General features: G+C 42.3%; 1 protein-coding gene across 1 annotated transcript in view; it reads right to left on the reverse strand.

The window, feature by feature from the left end:
• The window catches only part of LOC147726910 (uncharacterized), a 227,547-nt gene that overhangs the window by 27,077 nt on the left and 184,454 nt on the right, over positions 1–16,016 (reverse strand). Inside the window, exon 3 of the mRNA XM_086963537.1 lies at positions 6,931–7,150. Coding sequence (XP_086819663.1) covers positions 6,931–7,150 — 220 coding nt within the window. The remainder of the gene's footprint in view (positions 1–6,930; positions 7,151–16,016) is intronic.

Raw genomic sequence — 16,016 nt, forward strand, 5'->3', positions numbered from 1 at the left:
TAAATCCTTCACACAGCTCATTCATCAATTTAAATTTCTCGATGCTTGGAGATTATGTCATCCTACTTTGCGAGAATACTCTTTTTTTTCCCCACCTCATCATACTCAATCGCGCTTGGACTATTTTTTTGTCTCGCATCACTTGTCTCAATCCCTCATTTCCTCTGACATTGGATCTATTCTGATTTCTGATCATGCCCCAGTTTCGATCTCATTGGACGTTCTATGCAAACCCAACTCCACTAAGAAATGGCGTTTTAATAATTCTCTTCTTCTTGATTCCGTTTTTGTCTCATCTTTTACATCTTTTTTTCATGAATTTTTCTTGCTAAATCAATCTGACGAAATTCAATTTCCTGTAGTATGGGATGCTTTTAAAGCGTCTGCTAGGGATTTTATCATTCAATTTGTCTCTCGAAAACGAAAGAAAGAGCAACAATCCAACAACGTTCTTTTTTCCAAAATTAAAAGTCTTGAGCATTCTTATTACACTTCCAAATCCAAAGACTGTTTAAATGAACTTATAGCTACCAAACTTAAATTTAACCAGGATACTACCAATAGTGCCTCTAATTATTTACTAAAGTCTAGCGCAAAGTTTTACTGCGGCAAAAATAAAGCGGGGAAATTGTTGGCCAATTATTTAAAAGCTAAACAAAATCGTGTTAACTAAGATACTATTCACGGTCAAGATGGCTCCCTTAAGCATAAAGACAGTGAAATTTTAAAGGAATTTCAGTGTTTTTATGAATCTCTTTATTCATCTGAATCTACTTCGTCGGTAGAATCCATCTCCCAATTCCTTTCCCACATTCAATCTCCTTTTACTTTGCCCCCGATCTTTCTTCCTTGGAATCAGATATAACGCAAGCGGAACTCTTGCGGGCTCTGCAGACTCTGAAACATGGGAAAGCTCCGGGACCTGATGGGTTTACTGTTGAATTCTTTTCTCACTTTTACCAGTTGCTTATCCCCAAATTGCATCTTCTAATTTCTTCCTTTCTTGATTCTGACTCTGCCTCGAGCTTCTTCGCGGATGCTCTTATCTGCATTCTCCCCAAACCGGGCAAAGACCCGCAGTATTGTAAAAACTATCGGCCAATTTCATTGGTAAATATTGATTATAAAATTTTCTCGAAAGCGTTGGCTTTGCGTATGGAATCTCATTTACCTGATCTTCTGGGCAAAGAACAATCCGGGTTTGTCAAGGGTAGATTTCTTGCAGATAATACCAGATTATTCTTCGATATCATTTCTAAATCTTCTCGCTTGTCTTACTCTCTCGCAGCCATTGCTCTTGATGCTGAGAAAGCTTTTGATAGAGTTGAATGGTTGTATCTTTTTCAGACCTTGAAGTGGTTCGGCTTTGGACCAAAGATTTCTTCATTAATTTCACTTCTATATTCTCACCCAAGGGCGGCCATTTCGGCGAATGGCAGTCTCTCTTCATACTTCTCTCTTAAGAGAGGGGTTCGTCAGGGTTGCCCTCTTTCCCCTTTTCTGTTTGATCTTGCTCTAGAACCTTTCCTATTAAGAATTCGTCAAAATTCTGACATCCATGGCTTCACCTTCCAGCAATCTCATATTAAGATGGCGGCGTATGCTGATGATGTCCTACTATTCCTCTCCCAACCTAGTTCTTCCCTACCTGCATTCATGACTGAGGTGGATTCGTTTGCTTCTGTATCTGGATACAAATTAAATAGGGATAAGTGCGAAATCCTACCCCTTACGAAATTTACTCTTAAAAATGATTTCACTGCTTCAGGCTTCTCTTGGAATTCTCATTCCATTACATATTTGGGACTTACTTTTACGACATCTCTTAAAGGTACAGTTATTCGCTGTTTAGATGATTGTCTTCGAAAGCTAACCACCCTCACTTCTAAATGGCACCCCCTTTACTTATCTTGGTGGGGGAGGTTGGATACGATTAAGATGATGTTATCCCCTATCGTCCTTTTCACTGTTTCCAATATCCCATTATCCATCCCTTCCAAATACTTTAGAAAATTAATTCTATCCTTTCGGCCTTTTTATGGGGGCACAAAAAGTCTCGCATGTCCTTGAACAAATTGTCTCGTCCCAAGTAGGAGGGCGGGGTGAACTTTCCTAACTTCTCTTTATATCATAAGTCTTTCTTGCTTCACCAAGTTTCCAGATGGCTTTTGGATGTTAACGCTTCTTCTCCTCTCTGGTTAGATCTAGAGCAATCCTTTATTTCTCCCTTCCTTTTTCAGGAGTATCTTATGTTTTCTCGCAAACCTCAATATGTAGCCACTCCTATTGTTAAGCACACATTTAAACTTCTCCCTAGTCTCCCCATCCCATCCTTTTTTGACCAACCCATCTGGCAGAATAGCTCTATCTTGATTAATAATAAGCCCATCTTTTGGAAGGCATGGAGATCTCGTGGTCTCATATGGGTTCATCAACTTTATCATCAAAGTCGGCCTCTCTCCTTTTCTTCAGCTACTTCCTTGTTCCATTTTCCCTCTTCCTTCTGTACCAAATTTGCATTGTTAATATCTGCTCTTCAAGAGGCTTGCACTACATTTCTTGCCTCTCCCTCTCCTGTCTACCCAATTCCCTCTAGCATGCCGTCATTATATTCTTTACTCCTCAAACGTGCCAAAGCTTCAAAAATTTATTCTTCTCTTTTATCCCCCTCTGCACCTCGGTCTAAAACGAAAACAGAAGAGAATTGGGAAACAGACTTACAAGTATCTTGGTCCATTGCTCTCTGGGATAAAATTTGGCTTAAATTACGTAAGTCTTCCAGAGCTGCTAATGCGACTCAGACGTTATTTTTTATTTATAATCGCCTATTATTCTCCCCACTCACTCTTAGCAAGCAATTTCCAGGCGTCACAGACTCTTGTTGGTCATGCTCCAGGTCCGGTGCAGATCTTTTTCACATGATTTTTGATTGCCCCCTAGTGCACACCTTTTGGAGACAAGTTTGGTCCCAGATTAACAAAATGTTTTTCTCTACACACCCCTTTTCTGTCTCACACATCTTTCTGGGAAGTGTTTCTCCTATTTGGAAGCAGTGCACTCTGGGTACCAGAATTATAGACTTACTGTTAGCAGTTGCTTTTCAGCAAATCACCAAAAATTGGAAAGACTTCACCAAAATATCTTACCAGGCCTGGTGGTATGCAGTATGTTATAATCATAGATTGGACACGACTTATGTTTACCCATTGTCCCTGGCGACGAAAAGAAAAGTTTTGTGGGAACCTGTTACCTCTTTGTTTGATGACAGTGCCAGACATTTCTTGCCGATTTCTCCTTTGCAACAAGAAGTTTCCAAGCCTCCATGAAGGTACCTTGATGTTTCGCATTGTATACTATAATGCATATCGTACATTTGTGTTTTGTACTTAGACAATGGTTTTCTTATATTGTTTCACATTTTTACATAGCTTCTCAGGTACACCTTGATACAGTTATTAGTTATGCTTATAGTATGTAATATATATCTTTTTTTTTCTCTCTCTTTCATGTTCTTCCTTTTTCTTTTTCTTCTTCTCTCTTTTCTTTTTTCTGTTTGTTTCTCTCTCTCTCCTTTTTTTTTCTTTCCTCCTTTTAGAATTCTATACACCTTTTTCTTTTCATTCAAGTATTTAAGCTCATTATTATGTACTTGTTTTGCAGATATATTTTGCTTATTTTGTCTATAATTATTCCAATAAAATTTCTTGAACTTGAAATACTTGCACTATGCACACCTTGCACATTGCTTATTGCACATTGCATATTTTGCACTAATGATTGTATTTTTGCACATGATAAAACTGTATATCGCTATGAATCTGTAATCAAGTGGGATGTCATTTGTGTTTTTACTTCTGCTGGATTTTATGTGCACTTTTATGGATGTTTTGTAATCCGAATAAAGATCATTTGACTTGACTTGTTCAGAACGGCGGTCCCCATGGATATCTGAATCACACAAAGAGCAGGTGAACATCTGTTCTGGGACCAGGGCAGCGCTTTGTGGGTTAATCTGGCCCTGGCGACCTTGCCACTCACAGGTCATTCCCAGCATGGAGCAGCCAACCCTTTGTCAATCACAAAAGGACAACAAGGCCCTTTGACTGACCTCAGATCTCTTTTCAAGGTGGCATTAGCATGCTGTGGCTTCTTCCGCAAAGTCTGCTTAGGTCATGCCAAGATTTCATCTGGCAGAGTGGCAGTGGTCACCCCTCTATTTCTACTGCCATGGCAGCAATGGCAATGCCACAGTTTCTGCTGGTATTGCTAAATGGTAACACTGCCTTGGATCCAAGCTGCAAATGGGCTTCAGTGATATATGATTGCGACATATACTTCCTGCCAGAAACAAAAAGTGAACAGTCTAATAAACACTGAAACTGGGGTACACAGATCGCTGACCACCATCTTTCTTTTCTGGCAATCCCCATAGCACTGGACCAGTCACTCTTCCTGCTTGGTTCAATCATTCAATCAATCAATCAATCAGGGATTTGTGAAGCATGCTTCTCACCCGCGATGGTCTGAAGGCGCTGGGAGAAGGGGGGGGGGGGGTTTCGAGCAGCTCCGTTTCATCCAAAGAACCAGGTCTTCAGGCTCTTTCTGATGATGTGCAGAGCGGGGGAACGTCTGATGTTGAGTGGCAGTTTGTTTTAGGTCTTTGCCGCGATGTAGGAGTAGTCTCTTCCACCGGTTCTGGTTCTGTGGATGCGTGGGGTTTCGGCAAGGGTTAGGTCGGCGGAGCGGAGGTTTCTCTTGGGTGCATGGAAGGAGACTCTTTCATTGAGGTATTGAGGAGGGATTTGTAGGTGTGTGTGAGTAGCTTGAAAGTCACTCTCTTCTTGAAGGGGAGCCAGTGGAGGTCTCGTAGGTGCTGAATGATGTGGTCATGTAGTGGGATGCTGAGGACAGGTCTGGCCTCGGTAACATGGATGGTCTGGAGTTTTCAGAGCAAAAATTTGTTGATTCCGGCATAGAGGGTGTTTCCGTAGTCCAGTCTGCAGGTAATGAGTGGTGGCTAACAGTTTTTCTGGATTCGGGGGGATCTATTTGAAGGTATTGCCGAGGATGCAGAGTGTTTTGAAGCACATGGAGGAGATGGCATTGATCTGTCAGGTCATGCTGAGGGAGGAGTCGAGCATGACGCTGAGGCTGTGAGCATGGTCAGTGGGTGTTAGGTTGCAGAGGGCGGTGGGCCACCAGGTGTTGTTCAATGCTGAGGGGATGGGTCCGAGGAAGAGAACCTCTGTCTTCTCCGTGTTGAGCTTAAGACAGCTGCTGCTCATCCAGGAAGCAACGTCATTCATTCCATTCTAGAAGCTGAGTCTGGTGATGTTGGGTTCCTTCGTGAGGGAGAGGATGAACTGGGTGTTGTCGGGGTAGGATACTCTGCTGAGTCCATGCTGTTTGACGATGGTGGTGAAGGTGGCCATGTAGGTGTTGTAGAGCGTGGGGCTGATCGATGATCCTTGGCGTACTCTGCATCTGATCTCTGTGGGTTCGGAGAGGAAAGGCGGGAGTCTGATTTTTTGGGTTCGCCAGGGAGCAAAGACCTGATTTAGTCAGGGGTGGTTCCCTGTATTCCTGCGTCGTGGAGTCTTGCAGTGAGGGTGCAGTGGGAGATGGTGTTGAAGGCAGCAGAGAGGTCTAGTTGGATGATGGCAGCCTTGTGGCCCCGGTCAAGGAGAATGTGTGGATGTCATCTGTGGTGGTGATGAGGGCGGTCTCAGTGCTGTGGTTGCTGCGGAATTCAGATTGGGAGAGCTGAGGATGATACAGTTTGTGAGCTGGATGTTGACGATCTTCTCTGTAACTGACCATGACGGGGAGGAGAGAGATGGGTCTGCAGTTTTTGAGGTCCCTTGGGTCTGCAGAGGTCTTCTTGAGGAGGGGCTTGACTTCTGCACATTTCCAGTTGTTGGGGAATGTGCCGGAATCGAAGGTAGTGTGGATGGTGCATCGCTGCTTGGGTGCTGTGGAGGCGATGGCTCTGTGAAAGATGTGCAGTGGGCAGGGGTCCATGGGGGCTCCTGAGTGAATGCTCTTCATGGTTGTGGCGGTGTTTTCAGTGATGACCAGTATACAGGTGGAGATGGTAGGTTGGCTGGTGTTGCAGGAGCTGGGAGTTGTTCAAACAGGTAAACTTGCTTCTAGGCACTACAACTCAGCTAAGCAGCTCTTCCAGCACGGGGTATATTCAGGTGATGCGCCCTCACCTCTGGGAATGTGGGTCAGTGGGCTCCACTTTTATACAGCAAAGACTGGGGCGGTTCTTCTTTCAACTGTCCTTTCAGGTTGCACTCCAGGCACAACCTGTGTTCTAGTTCATTTTATGCACTCCACACACATCTCCTGCAACGTTCTGTTTTGATTACTGCACTCCACTAACTTCTCACAGGGGCTTTCATGTGCTTCGCATACTCCTCACAGAGAGGTCACCACGACACTTCAGAACGGTCTCACATCAGGCTCTTAACGCTGACCCCTACATGGGCGTCATGCAATACAGTATACGGGTCAGGGTCCAACTAGAGTATGTTAAAAATTCTTTCATTTTTTTCTGTTGAAATTTATGTCTTGAAATAAAACTTTAAAAAGTTTTTCTGCTCATTGAAAGCTTCCATGGAAATGAATACTATCAAATAATGTTACTATGTTTAGGGACCCTTGTTCCTATAATCTCTTAGTACCCTTGGTCCCTAACAATCCCAGGGTTTCCCTTGTGTTTTGATACTACGGAGGATAGGGCACACCAGAAGCTTGCATTCCCTCTTCCTAAGGAAGGCGTGTTATTGAAATGGGAGGGGGTAACAGTGATGCAAGAGGCTCCCTTTTCAATCACTTCTGCTCAGGAGCCATTGTGCTATAAGCCCAGTCTGGCTCAAGTCAAGTGGAGTCACAGCCTGGGCGCCACTCACAAACCCACATTACCTCCTTGTGAATCTTCATCTTGAGCTCCACTGCCGCCAGGTTGATTCTGTCTTCTGTCTCCAGCCCTTTGGCCATTGCCAGAGAACGGAACAGCGAATTCTTGTCATCAACCTGTGCAGGAACTGTAGAACCATCTGGAGCCACCAAGGTGAAGTGCCCGCTGTATGGACGTTCTTCTCCCTTCACTCGATTGACCGTTTTACCAATCCAGGGCTTCCCACTGGAACAAAAAAAAAACATTAGACTATTTCTACAACAGCCGTACACAATTTTACATCATGAGAAGCTAGTTTGGGTTCTCTATGGAAATCAGCAAGCAGATCCTGTTTAATCCACATTGACGATCTAATGATGACAGACCTTTTATGTATGCTCAACATGCTCTATCACATAACACAACACGGCACAACACACATAGGACTCCAGTCACTGTATCCCCTTAAATACCAAATAACACATTTCAGGTGAAAGGCTTGATCGTATACATAATGACTCATATTGATCAATGGCACCAGTAATGGATCTATTGTGGGACACAGGATGAGTGGCTACTCAGTACCTGGGAGAGGGACCAGGTGTTGATTTACCATGAAAATGCTTCGTCAGGTGTGTCGAAGGCTGGCCTGTATTTTTCTAGGTACTATATCATATATATATATATATATGTATATATATGGTGGCTTTCAGAGACTTTGTCTCATTAAGGAAGCGAACCTGGGTCTTTATTACCGAAACTTGAGCTTCGGAGTCCTCAGGTCCTGATCTCACAGACGCTATCCCCTCGGGGTACACCCTTGCTTGAATGGATAGGGTAGGCCGGTGGGGAGGGGGTTTGGGTATTCTTCATAGAGAAACTCTAGTCTGCCGTACTCGTGCATTGACCGCTCCTTCATACCTCTATCAGGCTTTCTAGTTTTTAATTAACTTACATCCCACGGAATGCTTTTCTGGTGTTTTATGTTATTGGCAACAGGGCTCCAGGGTATCTTTTAGCCAGGATTTTAGTAGTCTTTTAAAACCTTACTTTGAAAGATCCAATTTTACTCTCCTGGGGGATTTAATTTTCATCTAGACAACACTCTGTAAAGACACTCAAAATCTTTTGGAAACCTTGAATTGTTGTGGCTTTGCACAGCTGGTCCGGAAGTCCACCCATACAGCTGGGGATATTCTTGCTGGTGTCTTTTCTAATGACCCTCGCTTGAGCATTGGTGAACCGATTCCCCTCACTTGGTCTGACCACTTTGCCATCACTTTTGATTTGCACTTCTCGGCATCAGGGATGGTTCTTTCTGGTAACAGGAATTTGGAGGAAAGGAGGAACTTAAGCCTCATAAGTAAGGAGTCGTTCTCCAACCTCCTAAATACCTTCCAGCCTATGACGCATCATGATGCTACTCTGGCAGCTGTGGCGTTATCGCATTACTTGCCAGCAGCACTGCATACTCTTGCCCCTGTGCGCAAGCACTACTCTGCAAGGAAAAAACCCTCTGCTCCCTGGTTTACCGAGAGACTTAGAAAGTTGAGACAGGGATGAGTTGTGGCGCACAGATTTAGAACCTTTGGGTAGGGAACTGTAAAAACAGTGCTTAAAAGAGTATATAGCAGCCATCATGGAGAAAAAAGAGGTTATATTTTTCAAAGATCACTGAATCAATGAAATCCTCTAGGGATCTTTTCAAGGTTATTAATTCTCTTACCTCTCCCCACATCACCGATCCTTCAGAATTTTCCCAGGAGCTCTGTGACAAAATATCTGACTTTTTTCAAACTAAAATTACAGACATTTACTCCTTGCTAGAAGGGTCTAACTCCAAAGCAGGGTCGTCTGTTCGACCTATCCCCCTTCCCAGTGCCGCCTCCCTCATGGAAGAGAATTCTAACCTTCCCTTGTATGTCGTTAGAGGTGACTGATTGGCTTCTACAACGAGTCAAATCAGGATCTCCGCTGGATCCCTGCCCCCTCAAGGTGCTAAAGCTTGCCGTGAGATTATTATCCCTCACCTTACTGCTGTTCTAAATGTTGCCATCTCAGAGGGACAGTATCCCACTTTGTAGAAAACAGCAGTGGTGAAGCCACTCTTGAAGAAACATTCTCTTGACCCTAGATAATTGAATTACTCTTGGTCGATCTCCTTACTTCCTGTTCCAGCTAAGATTCTGAATACCTACCTGAACTCTCACCCCAGTGCCTATCTAAAGGATCACCATCAACTTGATGGCTCACAACATGGATTTAGAAGCCACCATAGTATGGAAACAGCTTTGACGGCCATATTCAACAATATCCGTACTCAAGTAGACGTAGGGCATACCACCCTGCTTGTTCTACTTCACCTCACCGCAGCCTTTGATACCCTGACTCTACGGAGGCTGGTTGAACGCCTCGGAGAGATAGGTATCGGGGGCTCGGCCCTGGGGCTTTTGGCTTTCTTTCTTACTGAGCGGCACAGACTGTGAAATTTGGCCAATTCTACTCAGCCTCCAAACCCCTGTTGTGCGGTCTTCTGCTGGGCTCATCCCTGAGTTAAAACACTTTTAAATATCTATGTTGCCCCTCTTGCCAAGGTGGTATGCTCCTATGGGTTAGAGGTGTTGTCCTATGCGGACGACACCCAAATAATGGTGTCTATCTCCCACAGTATTACGGATTCTGCCCTTAACTTCAGGAACTGCAGGCAGGCAGTCTCCTCCTGGATGGTGGAGAATTATTTGAAATTGAACGACTGAGGTTCTGATTTTTGGTAGTAAACCGGAGATCAGGTCCAATGACTGGTGGCTGGATGCGCTTGACGTCTGTCCCTGCCCGGTGTCCCACGGGAAAAACCTAGGGGTCATAGTGGATAACTTACTCTTCCTCAATTTGCAGGTCAGTAGGACTGTGTCCACATACTTCGGGGTCATCAGGATCCTCAGAAAGATTTCCCACTTCCTCTCCTTTGATGCACGTAAGCAGGCTCTTATGGCCTTGGTAACGTCCAGATTTCTCACAAACCTCAGTATGAGCACATCTTTCTGTCTGCCTTCTTATGTCCGCCAATAGCGCCTTGATGCCCTTGGGCTAAGTTCGCGACCCACAAATTTATTACTAATACTTATATATATATATATCTATCTATCTATATATATATATATATATATATATATATATATATATATATATATATATATATATATATATATATATATATATATATATATATATATATATATATATATATATATATATATATTCACTGAAAAAACCATTGGTTATAGACCATATATAGTTAGGGATTAGCATTTACAAAACCTTAATTTACTAGCACAAAACCATAGAAATTCGCATATATAGTTAGTTGCAATAACTATATATCGCGCACCCGCAATCCACTGCTGATGATGTCACATATTACATCATTCATGACATGGTCAGTGACATCACTGATGACATCACTGATGACATCATCCAGTGATTGCATGTTTCTGTAAAGTTAAAATATGTCTTACATATTGAAGAATGAGTGGATGTATAAGTGTCTAGATGAAGGATTTAGTAGGTGCATGACTGACTGTATGAGAGAATGATTAAATGTGTCTCACTGAGTGCATGGTTTAGTGACTAAACTGTCTTAATTTGTGCATCATTATATCTGTTGTTCTGTAAACTGCTGCATGTGTTGATCAGTAGCTATATGAGTAACTATATGGGTTATTGATTGGTTGCCCAAATATTTGTATGGGACACTGAGTGTGTGTGTGGGTGGCTGGGAGGTGTATGACTCTGTGCATAGATGTGTGAGCAGTGGATTCACTAGATGTATGGGTTCAAAAGTGCATGTGGAAACAGCTGTATGGGCGGTTGACTGTGTGCATGAGTCTATTGGTGAGTGAATGGATATCTTAGTGCTACATGTCAAAGTAAGTACATATGTAAAACACAGTACATGTGAGAGTTGACATATATAAATAACTGTGCATGAGAGCCAGTGAATGTGTGAGTGGCTGTATGGATCATTGTGAACTTGTATCAGGGATTGTATAAGAGAGTAAATGTGTGTTAGTATATGTTTGAATAAGTAAGCTGTGTATAACTGTATAGTTGAGGAAATGGAGGTGTGATTGATTCTTTGCATGACTGACTAGGTGTGTGAGTAACTCCATGGATGAGTGACAGTCTGTGAGTGTCTGTTTACACTGATTGTATCTAAGGTTATATTAGAGTCTGAAGAGGTTCATCGTATTATCACATGAATGATATCATCAGTGATGTGATCAGTAATGTCAAATGAGATGTCATCAGTGATGTAATTTAAGATGTCATCAGTGATGTAATTTGAGATGTCATCAGTGATGTCATCAGTGATGTCATTTGAGATGTCATCAGTGATGTCATCAGTGATGTCACTGACCATGTCATGAATGATGTAATATGTGACATGATCAGCACTGGATTGCGGGTGCGCGATATATAGTTAGTGCAACTAACTATATATGAAATTTCAATGGTTTTGTGTGAGTAAAATAAGGTTTTGTAAATGCTAATCCCTAACTATATATGTTCTATAACCCATGGTTTTTTCAGTGAATTTTCAAGGTTTTGTAAATGCTAATTCCTAACTATATATGGTCTATAACCTATGGTTTTTTCAGTGAATATATATATATATATCTATTACCTACTGGCGGTCGCCAGTAGGTATATATAGTTAGGACCTAGTTACCATAGGAAATTCCGAACATTCTATTGGGAATACCTTTGGCGCCGATTGAGGGATCTGCCTGTAATTTTCCTTAATTTTGCCTCGCTGTGCTCTGCTCTTTTCCTGAAAGTTTCGGGGGGATTCGTCAAGCAGGGGCCGAGAAAAAAGGGGGGTCCCAAAACATGTTTTCCCCAAGTTAATTTCCATTGGGACATTCTGACAAGGCTACAGCGCAAACGGCTGAATGGAATTATACCAGAATTGGCAAAATGGTAGGGACTGGTATGCAGCAGTGCCTTTTGTATGTTTGGTGTAAATCCCTCCAGTAGTTCTTGAGAAAATTGAATTTGAAATTTTTCAAATGGCATTTTTTATGGGACCTTTAGACACGGCTACAGCCCGAACGGCTGAACGGAATTACACCAAACTTGGCAAAATGGTAGGGACAGGTATGCAGTAGTGCCTTTTCTATATTTGGTGAAAATCCCTCCAGTAGTTGTTGAGAAAAGGAATTTGAGCAAATTATATATCTATATGCGCTCAACATTCTATTGGGAATAACTTTGGCGCCGATTGAGGAATCTGTGTGCAATTTTCCAGAATTTCGGCCAGCTCCACTCCGCTCCTTCCATGAAAGTTTCGGGGGGATTCGTCAAGCGGGGGCCGGAAGGGGCGTCCCAAAACGTGTTTTCCCCATGTTAATTTCCATAGGGACCTTTAGACGCGGCTACAGCCTGAACGGCTGAATGGAATTACACCAAACTTGGCAAAATGGTAGGGCCTGGTATGCAGATGTGCCTTTTCTATATTTGGTGAAAATCCCTCCAGTAGTTGTTGAGAAAATTGAATTTGATCAAATTATATATCTATATGCGCTCACAGTACGCGCACCGTACCGTACGTGTATGTGCGTGTACCCTTACGTGCGCGAGCAAGTTTCTGATTGGCTGGCAGTCGACTGTCAACATTCCAAACTGTCCAAACCAGGAAGTGTTGGCCACCATCTTGAGAAGGGCTAAGGGGTCAGGGGGTCTCAACCCTGCCCCCTTTTCGCATTTTCCACTCTTGCTTTGTGCTCTCTTGTGCCTCACTTCTCCTGAGAAACAAGATGGCTGCTCAGGTGGTCCCAGAAGGATAATAACATATATAAACGTTATCCGCTAATAGAATTAGCACAAAATCTTTGAAATTTATTGAAAAAAAATATAGGTTTAACGCCTGATAAAGTTAGGAAAAAGCATTTAAAAAACCTTGCAAATTCACTGAAAAAACCATAAGTTTCAAGCCTCATATAGTTAGGAATTAGCATTTAAAAAACCTTGCAAATTCACTTAAAAAACCATAGGTTTCAGGACTTATATAGTTAGGAATTAGCATTTAAAAAACCTTGCAAATTCACTTAAAAAACCATAGGTTTCAGGCCTTATAGTTAGGAATTAGCATTTAAAAAACCATTGAAATTGCTCCTATATAGTTAGTTGTACTAACTATATTTCACGCACCCGCAATCAACTGCTCATGATGTCACATATTACATCATTCATGACATGGTCAGTGACATCACTGATGACATCACTGATGACATCTCAAATGACATCACTGATGACATTACTGATGACATCTCATTTGACATTGTAGTGTACTTCCTATTTTCCCAATAGGCTCTGCGCATTGGAATAACATAAACAGCATTGCATACGTAGGACTGAGGTCATCTAGGTCTCTACTGACTATGTTAAACTTAATTTAGGTTTGCGCCAGCTAGCTCAGAGGTCACTGGAAACTTTCTTGAATGAATAGGGAGGGACAAGCTCCCCTGGCTCAGACAAGAAGGGATTCAGTTTCCGACATTCGCATAAACATGACAACTTTGCTCCCTCAGAATAAGAGTATATCTCTAGAGTCGTGTGAAAACAATAGACAGCTATTTCACTCAGTCAGCAGTGCATACTTAGTTTCACCAGAATGCAGAGAAATAGAGAGACGGGTGTTTTCAATAAAAGGTGTTATTTATTGAGCAGTCTTCTTTCTCATGCAAGAGAAATGAATTGCCACAATTACAAGACTTAAAGTAAAGTAAAGTGCGTACAGTAAAAGTAGTATCAGGAAATAATACTGTAAAAGCATTGATATGGTTTCTTAGCCATATGATACTTTAAAATGGATAAAATATATACATACATAAATACATTGACTAACGTACTCAACTGGTGCTTCTAACTAAGCCTACCCCGGTGTACCTGACCTAAGCCTAATACTTGGGAAGGGATGAGTAAGTAGCAGTTTAAGTTAAGTTGGTTAAGATGATTTTGCCAAGAATCTGCATCAAGAATTCTTTTAAGGGTTTAGTCAGCTCCGTACCTTGGTAATAGAATGTGGGAGGTCTGGTATCTCTTTCCTCAGGACTCGATATCTCAGCGACCCGCAAGGGTAGGCTGGAAACACCGGAGCTGGATTTTCTCGGCTGGAGAAAAAGACAGCGTCTCTCTCAGTGCGTCAAACGGGAGGGGCGGCTTCCGTGGGCTCTCGCATCAGCTGGGCTCTCGGGCAAGTAGACATAAGTTGGACATAAGACAGCACTAAGAACTAACAGTTCTTTCTGGACTTCAGGAGTTCTTGTTCAAATCAAAACAAAAGCAGGGGGGATTTCCAGGGCTGCTGAAGGCTTGGTTTGTTTAAAGAGTGCGTTGTGCTTTCTAGGAGTCGATGGGAGTAGCCGTGCTGTGCTTTGGACTGCATGGGCTATTACTGAATATGGATCTGATTCTTATGCCTTCATCAGGATATTATTGATTATAACCTTACAAGGGCATAAATCGGGAATATCGAATTAGGGTCCTAGATATAAACAAGACACCCACTCCACGGATTGATGTCCATCATTACTAAAAACTAAGCAATAGTAAACATTCAACAATGTATGTGTGTTTTCTGACCCACCCCCAAATACATATTTCGCATTTGAAATGGTATAAGGTAAATACACAAAATTTTGTGTTGGTACTGTACGCTTTTCAAGCAGTGCCATCATTCAGATAAATGCATATATATATCAGCTGAATGAATTGCGAAAATTACACATGAAATGGCTCTAAATACAGAAAAGAAGGTCGAGACCATTTCATCACATATTTATTCAAATTGCTGTATATGTGCTAGAGGCTGAGGTAAAATATTGTCTCTAGTATCCTAAAAATAGAAGCTCTGTTCTCTAAGAATAGTTCTACTTTAAGCAGAGTACCATGTGCCAAAAAAAAGTAAATATTTTGAAAAATGGGCAAACATGATTTTGGTTTCAGGGGAAAATGAGTTCCAAATATTTTCTGTAACTGAAGGCCGAATTCAGAGTTCAGGGAACGCTGTGTGCTCATTGTTTTTATTAAGAGTTATTCTCGTTGATTGGAGAGAGCATTATTTCAGACAGACCTGCAAAAAATTGGTCTACCACATCAGGTGAAAGTTCGACCAAGTTCGAAAATACTGCAACTGTGCAGTTCTCTGCATGATTGCTATCATCGATGGTTGGATCAGCAATGCTCACAGAAGGCTGTACCTGTTTGGTGCTGCTTTCCTCTCGTACTTCACCGGCACCTATTCGTAGTGGTGAAGTCTCAACGAATGCCGTCATCAGAATCGGTAGCCGCTGGTGATGCATGAGTTGTTACAGGACCTAGCAAAGTATCAATATCCATTGGTACTGCTGATTGTAGTGTAAGACAGACGTCCAACACACATTCTTCTCCGCATAGCAGACATCGAAGCACAGGTATGATGCAATCTTGCCAGATCGGTCTGAATGAAAGAAACCATGTTGTACTCAGATCTCTTAGCCGGGCCAATCCGAGGACCTTAGTGATACGGTCTCGGTATCGTATTGCTAGGATCATTTCTTCCATTGTTGCTAGAGTCTTGTCTGTGGATTGGCTTGCCATATCGGTGCAGAAGAAGTAAAAATAAAATTCCTGCCACGAGTCCCAAGATTAAGGGTAGGCCGCCAAAGACAGAATGGACAAAATTCGGGAAGATGCCCAACACTGTTTCAAATGGTGCTAACAGTCCCAAAAAAATTGTCTTAAATACATGTGCGATGCCACTGGTATCAGGGAATGTATCTCTGCCGCTGTCCTTGCCACTTGCAGATTATACATTTCTTTTGATGACGTTAAAGGCACAGTTGTCTGTAAAACTGCTTAAAGTATCAATTCGAATAGAAGAGATATTCAACCGAGGCCATAACGCAGACCCCATCTCTGGATTGCTGTGTGGATACAATACTTGCATACAGCAAATGGCCCGGAAGTTACAGTTGTCAGATAGGCTTTTCCTGGCAGCATGTCACAACAGCTGTGGTCACTTATTAAAAGGTAACTGCCGTTAGAAAGTGGTCTAAAAAATGGCTCTATC

This window comes from Lissotriton vulgaris, chromosome 3_1, assembly GCF_964263255.1.
Source record: "Lissotriton vulgaris chromosome 3_1, aLisVul1.2, whole genome shotgun sequence".
Lineage (NCBI taxonomy): Eukaryota > Metazoa > Chordata > Amphibia > Caudata > Salamandridae > Lissotriton > Lissotriton vulgaris.